The sequence below is a fragment of the Mustela lutreola genome, chromosome 13 (genome assembly GCF_030435805.1).
Source record: "Mustela lutreola isolate mMusLut2 chromosome 13, mMusLut2.pri, whole genome shotgun sequence".
Taxonomy (NCBI): Eukaryota; Metazoa; Chordata; class Mammalia; order Carnivora; family Mustelidae; genus Mustela; species Mustela lutreola.
The window spans coordinates 2,520,239-2,542,362 of NC_081302.1; the positions used below are offsets into that span (position 1 = coordinate 2,520,239).

The 22,124-nt window shown below is 55.1% G+C and overlaps 2 protein-coding genes across 3 annotated transcripts in view; one reads left to right on the top strand and one right to left on the bottom strand.

Annotated features, from left to right (window-relative positions):
- Window positions 1-19,583, bottom strand: part of COL4A2 (collagen type IV alpha 2 chain) — a 153,324-nt gene extending 133,741 nt beyond the window's left edge. For both annotated transcript variants that reach the window (XM_059143852.1, XM_059143851.1), the window contains exons 1-3: window positions 19,473-19,583; window positions 19,076-19,163; window positions 18,902-18,956 (exon numbers count right to left, since the gene is read on the bottom strand). In XM_059143852.1, coding sequence (XP_058999835.1) covers window positions 18,902-18,956; window positions 19,076-19,119 — 99 coding nt within the window. In that variant the 5' untranslated portion in view covers window positions 19,120-19,163; window positions 19,473-19,583. The remainder of the gene's footprint in view (window positions 1-18,901; window positions 18,957-19,075; window positions 19,164-19,472) is intronic.
- A 244-nt stretch (window positions 19,584-19,827) lies between these two features.
- The window catches only part of COL4A1 (collagen type IV alpha 1 chain), a 130,841-nt gene continuing 128,544 nt past the window's right edge, over window positions 19,828-22,124 (top strand). Inside the window, exon 1 of the mRNA XM_059143853.1 lies at window positions 19,828-20,033. Coding sequence (XP_058999836.1) covers window positions 19,950-20,033 — 84 coding nt within the window. The 5' untranslated portion in view covers window positions 19,828-19,949. The remainder of the gene's footprint in view (window positions 20,034-22,124) is intronic.

Here is a 22,124-nt window from a genome sequence, read left to right on the forward strand (position 1 = left end):
AAGTCCATGGAGCCCCATGAATCTGGAATAAGTGCCTCGGGACAGACCTTTCAAGAAACAGAAGGATTCCAGCCCCGACTCTGTGTCAACCTAGTGACGCCAGCATGTCACTGATTTACTCCATGGCCCGCCATCCTTGGCCATCAAGAGGGATGATGGCACCTGTCCCATCCATTGACAAGGCTGCTCTCGGGATTACGGGAGACAGCATGACACTCTCCTTGGAACAGTGCAAAGAGCTAGGACAAATGTTGCATATCAGCACAAGGTCAAGAGGGCAGGCTTTCCTGTGGCATGAAGGGCCATTTCGATGACCTCACCCTATTGATACCACCGCCACGCCTCCTGCGGGCTGATCTACTCTTCAGCCCGTCCTGTGTCCTCACCATTGTCTAGGGCTCCTGAGAAGGCCTTGGCATGTCATGAGTCACATCCTGGGTTTCTGGATTCCTGGAATGAGGAATTGCGGCAACCTAGGCTTTCTAGCTTTGAGAAATCAAAGCTCACATTGACTCAAGCTGATGTCAGTTGGGGGCATTGTTGTTAGATGTGTACAGAGCCATAAAAGAGTAAACGGGGTGGGGCCTTCCGTTATTTTAAATACATGTGTCTTTTAAAACGTTAGCATTTAAAGAATCTGATACCCCAGGGAGTAAAGTAATGAGTGACCCGTTTCAAGGTCTAAGCTTCTCCACCTAATCTACTCCCAAAGGTTGTTCAGGTTAACACGTCCCCTATCTCCCTGCCCAGTCATGGGCTTTAAACACAATGCGCTAAACCAGAAGAATTCACTTTTGTCACAGTACGAACTCTCTCCCATGACGCAGTTTTGGGACGATCAGTGAGTATCTGGCTCGGTAGGATGTTTCGTTCGCCGTCTCCAAAATAAGCCTTTAAAAACAGTGAATCATGTAATTCCCTCAAAAAATGACCTAACGTGTAAAATGACTTAATCACTGAAATTAGATGACGGCCCTGGGTTATCAAGGCTGACACTGGACGGGGCTCAGGTTCTCGACTCCACCAGAGCTGGCTGTGCGGCTGCCGGGTGGCGTCGGCCACTGCCCGAGTTGCAGGTTCCTTGTCTATAAGAGAAGTCTGGGCAGGCTGGTCCCTAAGCCCCCACCTGCCTCTGAGCTCCTCCAGCTAGGACAACCCGTCTGCAGACCGACGTCTTTCTGGACCATCCTTCCCAAGGAACGATCATTGCATTAAACACGCTGTCAGCATGTGGAGCTCAACACATCCACACCTTCCATTTCTTCGGAAAGTCCAGGAAAGACAGAAATGTCATGGAGAAAGAGGACAAAATGCTGAACAGAACAATTTTTGCTTCAGTAAACTGGATAGGCCTACCTTGGCTCTTTCTCGGTGTCAAACTGGAGTGAAAAATGTGACTAATTTCAGGGCGCCGGGGGGGCTCAGTCAGTGAAGTGTCAGCCCTCAGGTCATGATCTCAGGGTCCTGGGATCGAGTCCCATATGGGGCTCCCTGCTCAGTGGGGAGTCTGCTTTTCTCTCTCCCTCTGCTGCTCCCCCTGCTTGAGTTCTCTCTCATAAATAAATTAAAATCTTTGAAAAAAAAGTGACTTACCTCTTCTCATTGTGGAAGGAACTGATCCGACAAGAAAAAAAAAATCTGGGTTGGGGAGTTTGAAAAGGGAAAGAAAATTTTACTGATTTTTAAGCGACATGTCAACAATTCCTCTACAACGTCAGTCTCCGGACAGCTTCTTTAAGGTGGTTTCAGTACTCATGGGGATGGAAAACGGGCACGTCTGAGGTGCCTTAGGAGAGATATATAGATATGAATAAATTGGTAGATAGTTATATGTATATGTATCTATAGATATTTTTTACCATGGGACTCGAACCCTCGAGCCTGAGATCAAGACCTGAGCGGAGATGGCGGGTCGGACGCCTCACCGACTGAGCCACCAGGCACCCCTGCTAGGGCTCTTCATATTAACCGAATCTCCTTCTGGTCTGGAGTTTACTGAACACAAAATCATGATGATTAGTATAGATTAAGGAGGTTTACAGTACATGATTTGTCCTTTATTGTTCTATTATCACTTGACAATCATTTAAAATACTGACTCTGTTCCACACACAAAATTGTTATAAATGTTATATAATACATATTATATATGCAATTATATATATATATATATATATATATATATATGTATTATAAAAATCTATTTAGACTTCACTGAGTCTCTGGGAAGTTCGTCACGTTGCATACGTGACCCAGAAGCACTGTTTGTGGTCACAGTTTAGTTTTAAATGGTGATTTAAAAAAGATGACAGCCAAGCAGAAAAGCCTCACTTGAAAACAGTGCTTTAACGAACTTTGAAAACAAAATTAGCTGGTGTGGGTCCCAGCAGGAGCCCTGTCTCTGCTGCAAGGATTTCAGTTTCGGGTGACACCCAGGGCAGGGACTGGAAGCCACGGGCAGCACGGGCCGGCCACTCTGAGCTGGACTCCCTGTTTTCCAGCCGACACCCCATCGGCAGCTCTCCAGTGCGAAAAGACAAGAGCTTGAAAGTCACCCGGGGCTGTCTCGGGGGCCACTCTGAAGCAGGCCCAACTCCTCGCCTTTTAACAACAAGCATCGGACATGAAAGGCTGGCTCAGATTGACCTTGAGTTGGACGTACAGGGACAGGAGCATGACGCAGCAGAGTTGTTTCTGGCTGGAATGCACCATGGTCAGCGATGTGGGGAGAAGTCTGTCTTCACTACGTGCTGAGCGCCGGGGTGGGTGCGGCTCTGAGCAGGGCAGGAAGCCAGCTGGTGGAGGGACAGGAGTGGACCCAGGCACGGTGGCTGGGGAGGCCACAGCGTGGACGGCCGGGAGCCCTCCCGATGGCCAGCTGCAGAGGTGGCTGTGACAGGGCCCCCCGGAATGAGGGCGACCCAGACTGGGGGAGCGGCGCACATGGGTGGGGGCATGCGTGCTGGGGGATGGGCAGGGGCGTCTGAGCTGGGATGCTACAAGGTTCACAGCTGCCAACTTCTGGGGGCACCAAGCAAGGGCTCACCCTGAATCCAAACTGATGAGCTCCCCGAGGTCAAGAGTCTTTGGTCATACACTGGTCGTTTCCCTTCTGGCTTGGGAGCTGCCATCTGCCGCTGTGAGTTTTGTGGATTTTTGAGCAGTAGCTCACCACTTGAGCTAAGACAGTATTATTCTCCCATTGCCATTGACCGGCTGACAAACAGGAGGAAGGGAAGACCCAGCAGCTCCCTGGAGACTACCGGGGCTGACCCAGTGTGGGAGGAATCACTAAGGAGGCAGCGGCTTGGTGAAGACCCCAATGGCTGACGGCCATCAGCAGCCCACAGCAGACCTTTCCTGTGGCCCACAGTGCACAGAAGGAAGAGACACAGAAGGCACCACCTGTACCCTGAGAACCTTCTGGAATCTCCAGCCAGAGCTCCATGACTCAGGGGTGCAGGAGGCCAGCAGGGAGGGCTGTCACCAGGGAGACATGCCAGGAGGAGACACGCTCAAGTTCAAGAGGTGACGGAGCGGGGAGGACACCCAGCACCTGTGGGCGTGTCCACCCCGGCGCACGCGGGCGCTCTCCCTCAGCTGTCGCATTTGGTTCTTTTAGCAGCCGGCCGAGGCGGAGTTATGACCTCATCTCACAGAGAAGGAGACCAAGGTCTAGAAACGAAGGATCTTGCCCAAGGTCATGGTTCATGATGGCCACAGCCTGACCAGCAGCATGTGAGCTGGATTTGAGGTCACAGGTCCTCAGCTCGGGCGATGGGCAGGGGTGGTCTGAGTTTAAAGCAAACGATCTAAGATAAGTTTTGGTACAGACGCATCCAGAATGTCCCTGCGTGTTCTGTGCCCTGTGGGACAGACGGCAGCCTGCAGGAGCAGGGGTCTGAAGCAGGCATGCAGGGACAGTGACGTGTGCGTCACGTGATGGCCTTGCCTTAGTCATTGTCCAAAGCAAGCATTCTCTACCTCGACTCCCTAATCTTTCAAAACAATTTCCCCGTGTTCATTCACATGAGATGTCTGCTCACTGAATCTTTGCTTTTAGCTCTAAAACGTGGTTGTCTTTCATGGAATCTTCCGAAGGACTCTGTTTAAGAGATGCTTTAACTAGAGACGGTCAAATGCATGACTGACCATCGCTGGGGAAAACTGTGTCGCTGCACAGGAAGCACTGACAATCTAGAGAGATAACAGGGCTGTGCTTTCAGCCTCATTTCCAAAGGAAACAGGCTTCAAGGAAACGCTCTGCGAAGCCCCAGCGCTGTCTTCTGTTTGCAACACAGTCTCTCAACAGCTCTTCAAGAATGTGTTGGTTTCTGATCACTATGTACACCTTGGGTTAATCTCCTGGTGGGACTCAGAAGACCCCCTTTTCCAGAGATGGCTGTGTTTTCACAAAATGGGCCACAATGGCCGATTCCTGCCCTCCCGTCCCACAGGCTGTTTTTGCAAAGCTCAGGGTCAGACTTGCTCTCAGGCCAGGCATGACTGCAGAAGCTCTGGGCCCACCAGTCAGAAGATAAAATGCTCCTCAAAGAGAGAAATCCCTTAACCCATCCAGAGAAGGGCAGATTAAAATGATTCTTCTCCAGCTCATGACTTTTCAAACTTGCCTGCACGAGCAAGTGAGTGTCGTGTGTTTCTGAGATATTTCAGAGGTTGGGCGTGACCCAGTGGGGCCAAGCACACCCCAGTCAAAGGCCCTAGTGCTTGTTAGAGAGCCACCACTCAAAGGGAAGGCTCTAGAGATTATCTCCTAGGCCCCGTGGTTCTGGGACCAGCGGGGAATGGGTTACACCTGCTGGGTCCGAACCTGCCGCATCAAATTCCGAGTCTGCACACCGAGCTCTGCCTGGCCCTTTGGATCCAGCTGGACCCCAGGTCCTCTCTAGAGCACTGGGTGAGGAGTCACCCGCCACCCCCCCCCCCCCAGAGCATTTACAGGGTAAAGTGACCTCACTGGCAAGTCCCGTTCCCCTCAGCTCCCTCACTGTCATGGGCCCAGCAGAGAGGCACTTGCGACTTTGGCTCATAAGTGGGGGGCCTCTGAATGATGGCCCCCAACCCTTCCATTGGACCACATGGTTTGGTCACTGGTCCATGTTCTGCATTCTTACCCTTGGCGGACCATGAAGCCAAGTTTCTAGAAGCACAAAGGAGGCCACTGGCCAACCCTCTTGCCCTGAAGAGCAAGTCCCCCTCGGCCCCCAGGCACTCCCTGGCCTCACGCCCGCCCTCCCTTGGGCTCTGAAGCTCAGGAGAAAGAAGCTCCGGGCCGCGGGATGGGCTGCCCTCGGTTCTGCAGCAGAAGCATATTTTTCGTTAGCTTGACTCTGCACATAAGCCAGCATCTGTCCACCCCAGTAGCTTTTTATACAGTGATTTGAGGCCAGTGAAGCCAGCGGGAGAGGAATTGCCTGCAGTTGACCTCAGCCACCATCTCTGAGGGATGTGCCTTTGGCACCGAACACAGTGATTCGTGCTGTGATTCTGAACAAAAAGTTCCCCAAACACTGAGTGCCCCTTCGGACCAGGACCCCTGTCTCACCCACTTTCTTCCGCCCATCTGTCCTTGGGTCAGAGCCCAGCCACCTCGCTCAACTCTGCCCTGGGCCGGGGGGCGGGGGGACTCGGCATGCCCAGACATGACATGGCCCTTGTCCTCACGGGGCTTACGGGGCTCACCAGGCCACGGCCAGGTTGAGGGAGGAAGAGGAGCTCCTCTTTTCTTTGGGGTTTCCTTAGTGCTCCTCCGTGTGCCTTCCCCTTCCCGGCACATGGCGGCTGCTGGAGAGACGGCGGGAGCGGTCTTCGCCAGCCTTCTGTGTCTGTGACAGGGACCTCAGCCGGCCCCACGGCCCCTCTGACACACCGTCCTCGCCATGCCCCGTCTCCCCGTGGCCGAGGAACCAGCATCGGCTAACGCTACATCGTCAGCACGACTACGCTGAGAAAGGAAAAGCACCCTGCGGGCGATGGCCAGGCGCTGTGCTCTCAACGGCCAGTGCCATCTCTGGGCAGGTGGCTGCTGCCGGGACCCTCTCCTCCTCCGGGACGTCAGGTCACAGCCTGCTGAAGTTCCCCAGCACGAGGGGCCAGAAGTGGGACCTCCGGAGCGGCCAGTAAGCCTCAAATGCTTCCGTCCGTCTTTGGGGCTAAACGAGTGGTTTGGCTGGAGAGGGTGTGGCTGAAAGCCCTTGAACGTTGAGGCACGTGGCCCCGCTCCCAGCATGGACCCCGGTGGACTGGCCATGGGTGCCACAGGGCTGACACCTCCTCTAAGACGGAGGCCTCATTCAGCCGCGGGCACTGGCTGAAACAGGGCAGCTCGGGCTCAGTGTGACGGACTGAAGAGCTATGAAGGGTACAGAAACGCCACCTTCCTTTGCACCTGTCTCCCGTCTCCTCCCTCCCGCTCAGCAGACCTTCCCTGGGCGGCCATGGAGCCTCTGATCACGTCACCAGCCTCCTTGGTTTAGAAATCTTAAGGACCTTCAGCCTTCCTACAGAACGGTCAGATGCTGCATTTACTCAACAGGGTCCTCGGTCCACAGGCAGGCCTGTGCAGGTCCTGCGCTGGCGAGGACGCGCGTTCCTGGCCCTCAGGGAGCCCGCCATCCAGCGCGGTGACCCGAGGGGGGACACCAGTAAGAGTGATTCAGGCTCACTGGCTCCCCTTCTCCTGGGGTCTCCCCACCCACCACATTCGGACCCAGCCCTGCGTCGAGAGAGGGCCCAGGCACTGACCGCCTGGGAAACCTGTGGGCAAGACCTCAGTCCAGGTGGCATCTGATGGTCCATGTCCCCTCACCCCCGAGACCGCCTCCACCCTGGGCTGCCAGCCAGCAGCTCCTCCTGGCTCCCTCGCAGCCCTCAGCCGGGTTTCGTCCCTCGTCTCGACAGGCTCTGCTTCCTTCCGGAGGAGCCTCGGGCAGCTCTGGGGCCTCAGGAGCCGCACAGGGTCTGGGTCACCCTCAGTGCCGTCCAGACAAGGCCTCATGCTTTCGCAAAGGAAATTCTCGCCAGGATGGCCCCTGTGACCACTCTGTCACGGTGTGGTTGACAGGTGCAGAGAGCCAGATGCACCCCGAGAGAAGAGGGGCCTCCAGGGAGCTGGGCAGGCCACGTGGGAAGGCCGCGTCTGGGACACGGGGGTGTCAGAGCCCCGAGGCCGACTGGCCCACTCGCCCCTTTGTTTCGAGCTCTGAGTCACTTCCTCTGAACCCGACATCAACCCCGGGAACCTATCAATCCAGAGAGCGAAACTGAGCTTTAAAAGAGTATGTCAGAAAGTACTGGAGTGTTTCCGAGCCTCCCACAGGGAGGGCACAGGCGGACACGGACCACGCCGCGCTCGGACCGTGAGGACAGTATGCGCTCAGCGAGGCGAGCCAGACCCCTCACAGGAGGCCCCGACACGGGCGAACCCAACCCTGAGACAGGAGAGCAGGACGGAGCTCCCTGGGGGCTGAGGGAGGGAGGTGGGGCGTCACTGCTGAGTGGGGACACAGCCTCGGTGGGGAAGAGAAAGTTCTGGAGGCGGATGGTGGGGATGGTTGTGAAGGGCCGGGGAAGTGCTTGAAAATGGTGAAGGGGGTAGATGCTCCGTTCTGTGTAGTTCAGCAGAAACAATCAAGAGTACAAAAGAACCCACGCAGGTGTGTACTACATACCCAAGAGGGCGGACGTGACATGAACGAGATGGTTTCCAAATGGTCCGTTTCCAAACGCTCTATGTTTGTATTCTGGGGGATGTGTGAATCAGGGCTCAAGACCTTATTTTTTATTTCGGGAAATTAAATAATTTCTAACATATGAAATGCTTAGAAAGAATAAAGATCAAAAAAAAAAATTCTTCCTATGGAGAATTCAGAAAAACCTCACGAAGTCTGGCCTTTTTTGCTGTTTATTCTTATGGACTTTCATTAATTAAACCCAATGAGGAAGAAAAACCACCATGAAGGCAGAAATGTTCCCTGAATAATCACTTTTTTGTTCTTAAGTTAAGGACCCGAAGAAGAAAGATTTTGTTAAAGGCACTGCAAAGAGGAGAAAGAGACCCTTTTAAACAGGAATGGATATATGTAGAGCTTCTTCTAAACCAACGTGTTTTCCTTTGAGACACTGCTCTGGCTTTGCTTTCCTGTTTTCTTACGCACAGAGGCGGGGGCCCCCGGGTTAGATCTGGCTCCAGGAAAACGAAACTCTCCATTTATTTGACGCGCCAGTGTTGTCCGCGCATTCCTTGTTCTAGAAGTTCCAGACAGGAGGCAATATGGTTCTTATCTGCTTCTACATCTTAGGTAAGGAATTTCTGGATTTAAGAAAAATCAGGAGTGAGCCTGACTAATCTTCCACCCCCGTCCCCCCCAAGTAACGTGAGTCATTTCTGGTACATGGAATTCCAATCAGGTGAGAAGCAGATAACAAACCGATCTGGTTGGAAAGTGAAGAACTCACCCCCAAGTTATAGCTCAGATGAAGCGTGAATTGCACCCATCAGGTGGGGGCTTGGGGCTGCCTCCAGCCGGTGGAGAGCCCAGGACTCTTCTGAGCCTCTAGTGAGCAGAGCACATTGTTTTGGGCTTAAAGGGCCAAGTCGGTCTCTGCCTGGGCTTTGAAATTCCTTTAGAGTCTTCTGAGGGCCTTGTATAAATCCCAGTGTCCCGGGGGGATGTGTTCTAACATTCTGGAACATTCCCCAGCCCAGGTTGACAGGTGCTGCTTAACCCAGAGGTGGACACTTCGAGGTGTGGCCCCAGCCCAGAGCAGCTCCCGCAGAGTACGGGGCTGTCCCGGACACAAGGCTCCGCCGGGCTTGCACGGGAAACCAGAGGCGAGCTGTGCCTGCCGGCAACAAGGCCGGGCCGGCTCTGAGGTGGCTGTGGACCTAGCAGAGTGGAGCGTCTGAGGGGAGAGATTTCGGAACAGGGATGAAAAAGTAACTCAGAATCTGTGAACATGAGTTTTACTCTTTCTTTCCCTTGATGGCCTCCACTGACGCAGGCCGGGAGAGGAAGACTGTCTCTCATCTCCTGGCAAGAACCCTTCAGTGGAAAAGCAGAGCAGTTTGCTGCTACCACGGCATACCGCTGACAGGAGTACTACTGCCACTAATACTCTTACCACCACCTCTGTTCCCAGTGCTGGTACTACTGCTGCCACTATTTCTCTTGCCACTACTATTACTACCACTACTATTAACACCAATGGTACCACTGCTACCACTAGTACCACCACCATGAGTACTACTACGAGTACTACTGGTACTGGTACTGCTGCCACTGGTACTCTTACCATTACTGTTAATCCACTGGCATTACTGCCACCACTAGTACTACTACCACTGGTACTCTTACCATTACTGTTAATCCACTGGCATTACTGTCACCACTAGTACTACTACCACTGGTACTCTTACCACTACTGTTAACACCTCGGGTACTACGGCCGCCACTAGTACCACTGCCATTAGTACACTATGACTACTACTGTTACTACTGCTGGTACTACTACCACCACCAGTACTAGGAGAGGCGGGGAGCCAGCACGGGCACTCAGAACAGGAGGCAAGGCTGTGAAGGACTAAGTTGCTTGCTCCGTGCACACATTCTGCCCTGTAACTCGGGCGAGGTTCCATTTTAATCAAGAATGGACCCGACAACTACATGCGTCGCTCCTACAACTGAGGTGCACGATCCCTCCCGGAATCACCTGGGAGGCTACGGGGATCTTGGGGATCTTGCATTCTCCTTCAGAGCCGCAGGAAATGCTTCATGGCATGCCTCAAGGGCGTGTTGTGCATGGTGGTGGGAACCAGACTCATAACCAGCAGGAAATGTCAGCATTTACGAGCCTTCGTTTTAAACATAAATGATGTTTGCTATGACTGTCATTTTTGTTTAAACTCTGCAGCATTTTAGAAATGCAATTAAAGTGAACGTGTCTGCCCTTTTGCAATTTAACATCGGTCTCTGGCATCTCGGTCTTGCTCAGTAGGCACAGAAGCTGATGTCTACACATATTGGCCCAAGACTGACAAATCATTTCAGAGTCTGCTGTTAATATTCCTTGTTTTGCAACGGGAAGGGGAGGCTGGACCATAAAACCTGGTGACTAAGATGAAGGAAATCCTGTCTGAGCTAAGATTGTCCTGGTGGGGGTGGCGGGGGGGCGCTTGTAACCTGGTAGGAATAAGCAGGAAGCGAAGGTGGCTTCTAGATAGGGGGGAGAGGATCTCAGCCCAGATCAGCGCTACATTGTAACGCGCACAGTTACAGTTAGGACAATGACCAAGTAAGGAAGAAAGGGAAGGAGGCGGTTTTCCTCCCTGGAATCCCCAGCTGGGACCTTCTGCCCCACTGGCCTTCCTCACCTGGGCCTGAGGAGGAAACGGGTTGGTCTGTGTGTCCTGCCCATCCTGGCTGTGGAGGACTGCCAGTGCCCTGCTAGGACGTGGTGGGGGGATCCTTCTGCTCTTTCAAGAAAGAAATCCTATGTGCAGATTCTACTGGGCATTTTCTGTGCCACTTGGCCAAACTAAGACCTCTTGACTTTTCCTGCTTTGTTAAATTATACGTCGGTCTGCAATTATTTGAACAAACTATTCTTTGTTTATAAGTCTTTCGATTTATTCTGGAAATAATTTAGTTATACCTCGACTGAATGTTAATTAAAATTTAAATTCTTTTCTTTTTAGGTATTTTTGCAACTCAACAAAATGGAGACAACTGTCCAAAGGCATAGATATCCCTACGTCTGTCTTGCCTGTGGCCCCCGAGGTGTCCACAGCTCACTTCCTGGGGTCACAGCTGCCAGGGTGTGCGAAGATGGTGGGGTCTCACCGCAGAAGATGTGCACCTCACTCCCCACGATGCCTCCCACCGGTGTCCCAGCCCAGCTCCCCTATGCCCCAGCCTGCGCCGTAGGCAAGGCCCCATCCCCGGCCATGAAGGCCCCACAGAGAGCGCCCTGTTGGGGCAGCAAGGGCTGTGAGAACTGGCCTCACCCCAAATTCCGGTTACACTTGAACTTTTCCTCTCTGTGGTTTCAAGGTTTTATGTTTTGAGGATGAAGACCCACATGTAATTAAAAAAAAAAAAAAAATCCTAGTACCAAGTAGCCACTGGCTAGCATTTATCAAGCCCTACAAGGCTAATAAGCTTGCTATGATCTTTACATGCAATTTCTTTTTTTTTCTCCTCAGAGCACACTTAGGAGGTAGAACGAGTTTATTCCAGTTTTGAAGATACAACGAAAGCCTAAAGCCAAGTGGCTTGTCCAGAGCCACACAGCCAGGAAGGAGACAAAGTACATTTTGAACTTGAGACCCACCTGGCCCCTCTGGGAGACCCGTGTCCCAGTCCTGCCCTTTCTTCTACATTCCGTGGACGGAGTGTGGCTCTGAGGCTTGATCGGGGCTCCAACATAACCCATATGAATCTGACGTATGGTAAGGTCTACCAGTCAAAGGACAGAGCAGCCCCGTCTCCCACACTGAGCTCTGCAGGCTGCTCTCCAAGCGTGGTTGAACCCAGGGGGTAGAGTCAACTTCAAAAATTTGGCCAGACCGCTGGACAGCTCCTACCCCACAGACACACACGTGTGCGCTCAGAACACCCCTATGCACTGCTCCCGCCTGTCTGGCTGTGGGACCCACACCTGAGGTCCCGGGATGATTCGTGGACGTGACTATTCCCAGGAGAAGCAAACATGTTCTTTCGGTGAAGGAACGTCACATAGTCCAGCTCACCATGAACTTGTGACATAGTTAGTGGCATTGCTGTTTCACCCATGAAGCTGGGGGCTCAGAGAGCTGAAGTGACCTCCTGGTCCTGGGCCACAAACCCAGATGCCCCCCTCTGTGTGACACACCACCCCGGCCTCCCTGTTGGCCTGGACAAATGGACTGTGTCATCATCCCACCACTGTCCCTGGGGGCTCCTGCACAGCTCATCTGAGGAAGCCCTCTTCCTCCCCAGAGTGTTTCAGTAAACTTCTCCCCCAGCCTCTTCAACTGCTCGAAATAGCGCCGGCTTGCTTGTGCCTCCCGCTTTACGAAGTAGCCGTCCATACATCGGCACAGCCTGGGGTTTCAAAAGGGCCCTGGAGAAGATTTCCAGGAACTCTGTCTGTGGATGGGGTTCCCCACTGCCCCCTCCGGACTTCCCGGGTCATTGTGTGACCTTCAGCACTTTGTTTCCTAGAGCCCACCAGCCTCTGTCACCTATGTGCACAGGCCGGCCTCCCTAGAGAGGGGCCCCTGCAGAGGTCCTGCCTGCCCAACACTCCCTTCCTCCACCAGAGCAGCCGTTGTGGAGAAAGGAGCCAGGAGCCTTGGAGGCCAAGTGTGTGTGGCCTGCAAGCTCTGTATTGTGTCTCTGTCTCATCTTGATGCCTATCTGTACGCTTTCCAACTATCATCTGTCTGTCTGCCTGTCTCTACCCAATGCCCAGCCACCTGTTTATCTACCTGTTTATCCGTCTCTCTCTCTTTCTCTGTAATCTTCCGCTGTCTACAGCCATCATCCGTCCATAAGTCTGTCATCAGTCCACGTCTGTCCAGCTACCACCTACGTCGATCGCCCTCCATACGGCACAGGGATAAACACTGCACATGTCTGTTTCACACACAGCGGACATATGTATGTCTCACACCCCCCGTGCGACGTGCTCTGAGCGAGGAGACCCCACAGCCTTCCTCGAGACCACTTCCTTTTCTCTGACCTGGTGCCAGGGCCAGCTGTGTGTGGGTGGGAGAGGCGGGAGGTCTGCCTGGTGGGGCCCCCGGCACGGGCTGGTCTCCTGCGTCCCTCCTTCCCGGCAGCGCTGGGCAGTGACTGCCTGGGCACGGCTGATCAGCATTCGTCCTGATGGACAGGGACCCCTGGGAGCTGTCCCCGTCCTCACGCACCCACACTACTTCCCAAAGATGGTCATACGCCCAAAAGTGCTCAACATGCAGAAAAACACGGTACGTCATTTCTACCAGGTAGCAGAAAATGAGTCCGCGGAATTCCTAACACACATTCTTCTGGAGTTCCCACGTGGGAGATCACGGAACGGGGCAAAGCAGCAAAATAGGAATTTTATGGGTGTGGCTGAAACCATCCCTCGGAAAAAATGCAAATCTCTCACGGACCGACGGCTCCCTTCTCATCACGCACGGTGGGCTCGATCGGGGGGGGGGGGGCAGTGCTTAATTTGGAAAAAAAGCAAAACAAAGAAAACCCAAAACCCCATGAGAAAAGCTACCCTTTAATCTTTTATGAGTTGTTCCACGACCGGATTCCTCATCCAGAAGATGTGTCTGAACGCTTCCGGCGGGTTATGTCTCCTGTGTTCCCTGAGCAGACCCTGCTGAGGGCCGGCTGGGTCCCCGTGCCGGGGGCACAGACCACGGACCAGAGCTCATGTCCCAGAGGGAAGACAAAATGTGCCCTAAACGTTGGTTGTGGGAGGAGCAAGTGTGTTGAGCATGAGTCTCTGTGTTATGCGTGATTTAAGGTCATCGCTACCTAATGATAAAGGAAAGTCCTAGCAGGCCAAGAGGGCACTTTGACTGGACTCAGAGTCCAGCCTCTGTCCTCTGGGGCAGAGGCTGCAGCAGGGACGGGGCATCTGGCATCTGCCTCCTGGGCACTCTGACAAGTGAGGGGACAGGGTGTGCTCTCTGTGACAGGGGCCATGGGCTACGGTGAGGAGACATGGTATGTCAAAGCTACAGATCAGGACTGGCCAGGGCTGGGGGCCAGAGGCTGCTCTCCTCCTAGGCGGTGTGATAGAGGCAGATGTGTGAGTGACGGCCCCTGGCCACGGGCCTCCGTTCCTGGCCCTTTTCCCCAGCCCATAGCTGGAGTGGAAGTGGTGGCCACTTGGAGATGTGGTCCATGGCAATGCAAGGCCTGTGGCAACATCTTACAGAATCTCGGTGCTTTTTGTCAAAGCCAGAAACTCACACGAGTATGTTAATACGCTACAGACTCAGAATTTTGCCGGTTTTCCTGTGAATGTTCTTTCTCGCCTGCAGGATCCAATCCCCAAAACCACCTTGCACTTACAGGAGCGGGTACAAAAGAACGCGGCACCTCAAAAGCAGCCTTGCTCAGGGCAGCACAGCACAGCCTAACGGAAGGCCCAGGTGCACCAGGAGCGCCGCGAGGCGGGGAGACCCCGACGCGAGAGCCCACTCCGCTGGGGGGGGCAGGGCCTGCGGGAGGCCCCGGAGCTCCCAGGGGCGTGAGATTCCTCTGAGGTTCCCTCAAGGACTGGAGAAACTGGCAGGTCTCCCTAAACAGGATACCCCCTTTTTCATTCATGGAAAACCCAAAGAAAAATCACGGATGCCCAGGGAAGCCACTGACATCATGGTCAGGGAGTCACCCGGGCTCTTACCTGCCCCAGGAAGTCTCGGTAACTGAGGGAACAGACGCCAGGGTAGCGGCAAGACGTACCCAAGTCACCTGCCTGTTCTCATCTCAGCTGATTAAGTACCGTGGGCGGATTCTAGAAGCTTCTCACACCCTGAAGCTAAAAAGCCTAATACAGCCTATTTATTTTTAAGTTACATCCTGGAGCAGCGCACACGCTTCCCTGGAAAAGCTTTCCCATCCCAGTGTCCCAGCCGGGGAGGGGGCAGCCGGCTCCCCACACAGGGTGGGCCTGCGGCGGGGGTGGCACACTGACCGCCCGCAGCACCCCAGCCCTGGGACCCTACGGCACGACGGGTCCCCTTCCCCATGTCTCCGGACCAAGGCGTTTGTGACTTGCCCTGGGGTCAAACAGCCAGTGAGGAGCCAGTCAGTCCGGCTGGTGTTCCAGACGTCACCCAGCACCCTCTGCAGGGGTGACGACGCCCAGCGACCCCCGCACGCACAGCAAGAGGCCGACCCCCGCCCTCTCACTGCAGCTCGGCAACCCAAGACGCTCTTTCTCTGAGTGAAAGAACAGGACTTTTGCCAACCACCCTCTGGTTCACGACAGCCTGTCACACCGTCACCAAACACAGCGTTGACGGTGAATGCACGCCACACCTCTGCTCTTCCCCGGAGCCGTCTCTATTACTTAATGGAAGCGAGTCTCCCATGTTTTATCCTCAACCCAGAAAGACAGTCCTTTGATTTTTACTATTTCAGCAAAATCTTTGTTTTCTAGCTCCAAATATTCCCAAGGGCTCCGTCCCCTCTGTCCACCCTGCACGGCCACGTCGAGTTCCGCGATGCCATGATAAATTCCTCGTGTTCCCGAATGTGGCCAAGTCATCCCGGCCACCAAGGGAGGCGCGCTTTACCGGCCTGCAGAGATGGGGTACGTGCTTCCTGCTTGGCCTTCCACTAACAGGGGGGAGCCCTGTGCTGTCTCCCCGCTTCCCAGGGGCCCCAATTTTGAACGAGAGGACTAATGCTCTTGGAAACTGGGGGGAGAAGTGGTCTCGCGGATTCCTACACAGAGCACTGGAGTGGCGCAGGACTATGCCTTCTTCGCAAAAGATCTACCGGCCAAAAGGAGAAGAGAAAACCTCACCAAGTATTGCCTTTGGCTTTAGCCTGGGGGACAGGGAAAGGTGTGGCTGCTTGCAGGAGCCTCAGGTGAACCTTCCAGGGCCTGGAGCGCCTGGAAGGCCTGCAGGCCGTGTAGAGCCCAGCATCTCCCGGGGGGCATGGCACCTGCACCTCCAGGCCTCCCGGCTGCACCCCAATACCCGTGAGCATGGAGAGTGTGTGGCCAGTGTCCCAGCTGAGGTGGTGAGTCAGCCCAGCTTCCAGAGTCACATGAGACTGGCCTCTCAGATCTTCAAAGCTGCTGCCCCATCTCTCAAGATAAGCCACAGTGTTCTGCAGAGTGAGGGCTTTCCGGTCCCCAAGGAGGCTCCGCCTCGGCAACCTTCCCTCTCAGGCCCAGATGCCTGGTGCCTTGCTCCCTACCAGGCTCTCCTCATCCTACAGCCTCTGCTCTGCAGGCTCACGTCCCTGCCTATGAGCCCATTGTGTGTGTGTGGGGGGAGGGGTGGCCGGGACTCAGGGCTCTGGTGAGCGCCAGCGTGAGGTGGCAGCTCATTGTGGTCCCAGGGCACCTGGCTTCTGGGTCCGGCATAGCCATGCTGATGCCACGAGGCCCCATAGAATAGGTGGTGTAGAAAGGAACTCAGTGCCCTGGCACCTTCTCGAGGTAGGACACCTTCAGGAAGGGCAGCACGAACAGCAGAACACATATGTCCACGCTGGGCCCTGACCTCAGGCTGGCCAGCGGGACTTCTGCTTCCTTCTCTCCCTCTGGACACCGGACCCCATCGCTTTGACCTCGCTCTGGGCTCCTGCTCTTCAGAACAGAGTGGTGGGGAGGAGGAACGCTATTTCCCTTTCCAGAAACCAGTGTGTGGGCTTGACTCTGGGTCACCGTTAAGAGCAAAGAGGAAGCGGGACCAGAGACGCAAACATTGGAGCTCAGGAGCATCCTCACAACTGACCTGCTGTCTGACCCTGGGTACTCAGTGGGCAGGGGCTGGGCTCAAACCCCACACCTGCACTTACAGAGAGACCACGAGCAAGCTGTCTAGACACTGTGTGCCCCTGCTTTCTCATCTGTAAAATGGGGTGACAATAGCAATTGTTTCCCAGGAGGGGTACACACGAATTGGCAAATAAAAAATAATTATCGAATAACTCTCTACCCTCTCTTTAAAAAGCAGGTGGGGGGGGGGCGCCTGGCTGGCTCCATTGGCGGAAAGAGCAACTCTTGGTCTCAGAGTTGTGAGTTCAAGCCCCAACTCAGGTGTAGAGATTACTTACAAATAAAGCCTTTAAAAAATTAGTTGTCTACTCTCTTTGATAACCATTTTCGGCTGCTTCTGCTATAGCACCCTTCAAACTACAAAGGGCAGCCCTTTTTACTGACTGGACTTACTCTTGGGGACGAGTCCTTATCACAAATGGGCAATGAGGCAGGGTTCTTGAGCACAGTGAACCAAGAGGGGAGCAGGTGAATTTGCCACAGATAAGAGAGATTTCTCAGTGGATACAGCTGAAGATCAAGGCATTATTTCATGAGTAACCGCTCAAAGCCAGTGGTCAACAAGAAGTTAATAAGTAGGAGATCCACTGTTGAATGTAACAAACTGTGTATTTGTTGAAGAACAGACACCCCCACGCCTACAGGAGAAGGACTCAAAATGGCAAGTGACTCCAACTGCCTCCCAACCCAATGTTCTAATTCAGTGGGTCCCAAACTTTGGTGTCAGGTAGAATACAGACTCCCAGGCTCCAACCGAGACAGTCTGATCAGAAGATGTAGATTCGGAGGAGAAAGAAGAAGATCATCTAGATTCAGAGCAGAGGTCTGAAGTTCTCAGCAGCCCCCCGCCCCCAGGTGGGTGGGGGGTCCAGGCCGAGCGCTCCGAGGTGCGCTGTCGGACAGGAGATGCTCTCCGCCCTGCCCAACGGTCAGACAGCAAAGACTCAGGTGGGCTGAGCAGGGAAAAGGTTTTGGATGAAGGGATAGAGGTTGCCGCCCGCCCCCCAGTAACAAGCGAGGGGATGTTCTCTCTCCTGTTCTAGGTGCGGAGACCAGGATTCAGGGTTTCCAAGACCACGGCACAACGTTGATTAGTACCCCGGTGTTCCGACCCCAAGCTCTTTCCACCAGTTTTAGGATCAATGCCAGAGAAAATTCGCCAGGCTTTCCCCATCCCCAGGAAGGAAAACAGGGGCTTATGAAAGTGGTTCTAAGGGCCAAGCACTGTGGAGATGAGAAAGGCCAGCCGGGCGCACACTCCCAGTGTGATTCAGACCTGTCCTGTCTACCCTCTTCCTCCTCTGAGCTGCGCTTGGAGAAAACTTTGGCCTGGCATGTTCCGGCGAAAGTCTACGGACTCCTTCTGACTTCCCAGTCTCGCCTGAACTGGAGCAGAAGGTGAAAAGGGAGGCTAAAGGTTCTTTCCAAGCTCGAGTAGCTCTTTTTCCCTCGCTGACTTTAAAATCTTTGTTTGACACGAGGACCAGGACAATGAAAATAACAGAATTTCAGTCAAACCGGCTGTCCCCGGTCCTGTGTGACGGTGGTCACCGGGAACCCACAAGAGCCACCTGGGAAATCCGTTAAGAGTGCAGGGGGAGTGGGGTCTGGGGCACACCATGTCTTCCACCCGTTTTTGGTCCCAGTTTAAACATCTGTGTCCACAACCAAGGGATGGCCTTATTGCGTCCAGCTTAATGCAAGCGGCTCCAATCATTTGAACACCATTTACACAATCCCACAGTGCCTCCCAAGTGCACCAATACCGGAGCAGCCCTGAATGCACCTTAGCCCCTCCCACCCCGGCTGAGACCTGGTAGGAAACTGCAGGGTTTCCGCAGTTGTTCACTCACAGGGGTTAACTCGAGGGACACTGCTGGCTCTCTCTCTCCTCCTCGCCCCGCCCATTCATTCCCCCATGCCTCTCATCGAAAAGCCCCAGAAAACTCTCTGCCGAGGATGGTACCCAGACACCAGCTTCCCAGTGCCACAAACACATTTCTTCTCCGAGCCCCGGCGTCTCAACCACCCCGGGACAGACCGTCTTCTCTCTAGGAAGCCGGGGATTCGCTCCAGTTCAGGAGAGGACGCCTCAGGCTATGGTTTAAACTGTTGGCTCTCAGGGGAGGGCCACCGCCTGTTGCACACGGGATCCAAGTGGGGAACCCAAGGGAAGGCACACTTGAGACGTTCTCTGGGCAAAGCGAGCGCTCGCGGAACCTGGGCTGGGTCAGGGCTGCAGGCACACACGGGCGCACACGCACGCACTCTCAGGTGAGCACGCACGAGAGCTGCCTTCCCGCAAGGCCACAAGGTGTCCCTTCCACTCCCCCGGCGCACGAATCAGAGCCCATGAGCTGGACCCAGGACTTACCGCCAAGACGCTCTGGGCCAGAAGCCCCACGGTCACAGCCCCCAGCAGCAGCCACCTGGATGGGAGAGAGAGGGAGACCGCCATGAGCGGGCGGCCGCGGCTTGGCAGTTCCTGAGTTACACGCAAGGGACCCCGCGCGCAGGACCCACGGGGACGCGGCAGAAAGTGGCTTACCGCCGCAGGGCAGGGCTGGACGCCGAGCACTGGTGTCTGTCCATACTCCCGATCCCGTCGCTCCGGACTCCGCGCGGTCTCTCCAGCTCTGGAGGGCGAGAGACAAAGCAGGCTTAGCAGGGGCTGGGGAGGGAGCATCCTCGCCGCAAGCCTCCTTCCACAAGACGCGGGAAAGCGGGGCGCGCCCCGGCATCCCTGCAGGGGTGACAGAGAGCCGCCCCGAGACCGGACAGGAGAAGGGGGAGCCTCCCACTTAGGCCCTGCTGGGCGCCGCTTAGCGGCGGCCGCTCGGTGACCTCCCCCACTTCAGCAGAAGTGCGCGTAGCGCCCTGCCTGCGCCGGGCGCCCCAAGTCCCAGCCCCAGCCCGGGTCTCCGCGTCCTCGGGGTCGCCCTCACCTCGCGCCCGGCGTCAGGGGCGGTCCGCGCGCATCCGCCGCTCCGGGGGCGCCCGGCCGCGGCACACGGGCAGCGCGGTCGCCCTCGCGGGCCCCCGGGTGCCGGCCCGGGTCCTCGGTCCTCCGGCCGGTGGGCGAGCGCGGGGGGCGCGGGGTCGCGCGGCTGCCGCGGGTGGGTGCGGAGCGCAGAGCCCTGGCGTCCCAGCGCGCGGCGGCCACAATCTCCGGGCCGCGCGCTCCCGCCGCCTCTTACCCGCGCCGCAGGGTCCTCCCCTTTGAGACGCCGCCCGCGCGCCGCCGAGGGGAGGGGGCAGCGCCAACAAATTGGGGAGCTCGCCGGGCCGCGCTCAGGTCTCCGCCGCGAGCCGCCGCGCCCCGGACGGTGCGCAGCGCTCGCGTCCCGGCCCTCTGCCGCTGAGCCGCCCGCCGCCGTCCCCCGCCGATCCCCGCCGATCCCGGCCGCCCCGGGCGCGCCACCATGGTGCCCCGGCTCGGCTTCTGGCTGCTGCTGCTGGCCGCCGCCCTCCTGCTCCACGAGGAGCGCAGCCGGGCCGCTGCGAAGGTGAGTCCCCGGCCGGCTCCGCTCCCCCGGCGTCCCGCCCCGCGCCTCGGGCGCCCCGCGCGGCCCCTTTGTCCCCGGACCCAGCCGCCCGCCCGCCCCTCGGGGGTCGCGCGTGGCACGGCCAGGTGCCTTCTCCGCGCGGGCCCCCGCCAGGGACCCCTGTGGGCTGCCTTCGCGCATCCATTAGGGAGCCTCCTTTGTTGTGGGCTGGGCGGGGGCGAGGTAGAGGACCTCTCCGGGCCCTGGGCAAGCTGAGCAGAGCTCGGGGCGCACCGCGCCGGGCGATGGTGCCCGGGAGTCTGCGGGACTTGAACTCGCGCCGCGGAGGCCTCAGCGGCCCGGCGCCCTCTCCTGCCCTGGGCGCCCTGGTGGGCTGGGGACAGGCTGGGTGGGCACGCGCGCCCCACGCTGCTCAGAGCCCCAAGCTTGTGCCCGGGAGTCGCTTTGGGTGTGTTTCTCCCCTTCTCGGGCGACTCTGCTGGTTGATGCTGAGCAGTTGTGGGCCGTTTGCCTGGAAACAGCTGTCTCTCTTGCTTCCCACGACTTTTCTGTGGCTGAAGCCCGCTGGAGGACAGAAGTGGGGCGCTTGTGAGCGGAGCTTTAAAAAGTTACCAAACCCCACTCGTTGCCTTTTATTAATGGACATTACCCATAAAGCTATAACCACATCATAGTTGAGTATGAAACCAACATGAAACTCCATCTTATTGTTCTAAGCACAAATTGTTTTGCTAGTTTTCACTTCCTCGGGCTGTGTGCTTGCCGGAAAGGATCCCGGAGCTGGGCTTGCAGGAGGAAAGGCTTCCAGCTCTGGAAGGTCCTTGATGCACTTTTGTTCTTTCTTTCTTTTTTTTTCTTTCCCCCTCAGACAGAATAAAGACCTCGGCGGGTCCTCAGTGTGCCAGGCTTGCAGACAACACCCTGAGAAAGTGTGGCTTCTAAAGGCATTTTACACGCCCCCCCCCTCAATGTTTAAAAATTATTTTGCTACTTTCCGCACTTCCCAGTCACTCTTACTGTTCCAGACCTCATCTAGCTCATCGTGTACCCACTCATAGCGCTCTCCCTCCTGCTCCCATTCAGGTGGTTGCTTTTACGTTTTGTTTGTTTGTTTGTTTGTTTTTAGTTGTCTTTGGGAGGGATGGTATTCACTGACTCTTGCTTGTAAAATCAACGGGACGGGTACCTGCCAGAGTGAGCTGGTAGTGTGCATGCCCGCCTCATATCAGGGCAGGGCTGACTCCTTTCTGGCAGCTCCTTCATTGGGTGTCGAAAGGGCTGGTGATCAGAGCAGCAATTAAGGGCAGATGCTTCTCCCAGCCCCGAGCCCAGCCAAGCACCGGACTCAGTGGTTCAAGCGCTCTCCAGTAATGATGAGAAGAGGAATCTCCAGAGCACTTATTTGGGTGTAGAAACATTGACCCAAAGATGTCATACTTCCAAGGAGAGATTGCTAAATTCGATGGCAAGCAAATGAGAGAAAGTTCTCTATTTGGAAATAGGAACCTCTGCTTGGACTTAGATTTTCTAACTGATAATAGTAGCAAAGCAAAGCTGATTGTAAGAACTAGCTTCAGCTGGGACTTTAAATAACAAGCCACACACCTATGGGAATGCCTGTTCTTGCCTGGGAAATCAAACTCACTACTGTTGTGTGGGATCACTCTCCTTTAATTATTCTCTAAGACCCAAGCACATTCCTGTCCACTGGCTTGGCTCTAAACCTCAAGGTGTCCCATAGTGTTTTAAGTTCTGGGTCACGTGTTTGGACACTCTCTGATCGATCACCAGCTGACTCAACATTATCTTTACACTTAATTTTTCCTGACTTAGATATGGATATGACATGGATGTCCAAAAAATCTGTTTAAAAATAATTGTCTAATTTTTAAAAAGCATTTCACTTTTCATATCATCAAGAACTTTTTTTTTTTTTTTTTTTTTTTTTTGCTTACCACTTTCCAGAATTACCTATTAGGTACCAAAATTTGAAATAACTTCAACACAGATCCAGGCAAAATACATTTAAAACTACATTGTGAATAATAAGTCACTGCCATCAGTCCATCAAATCCTTACTCAGAAGCCACC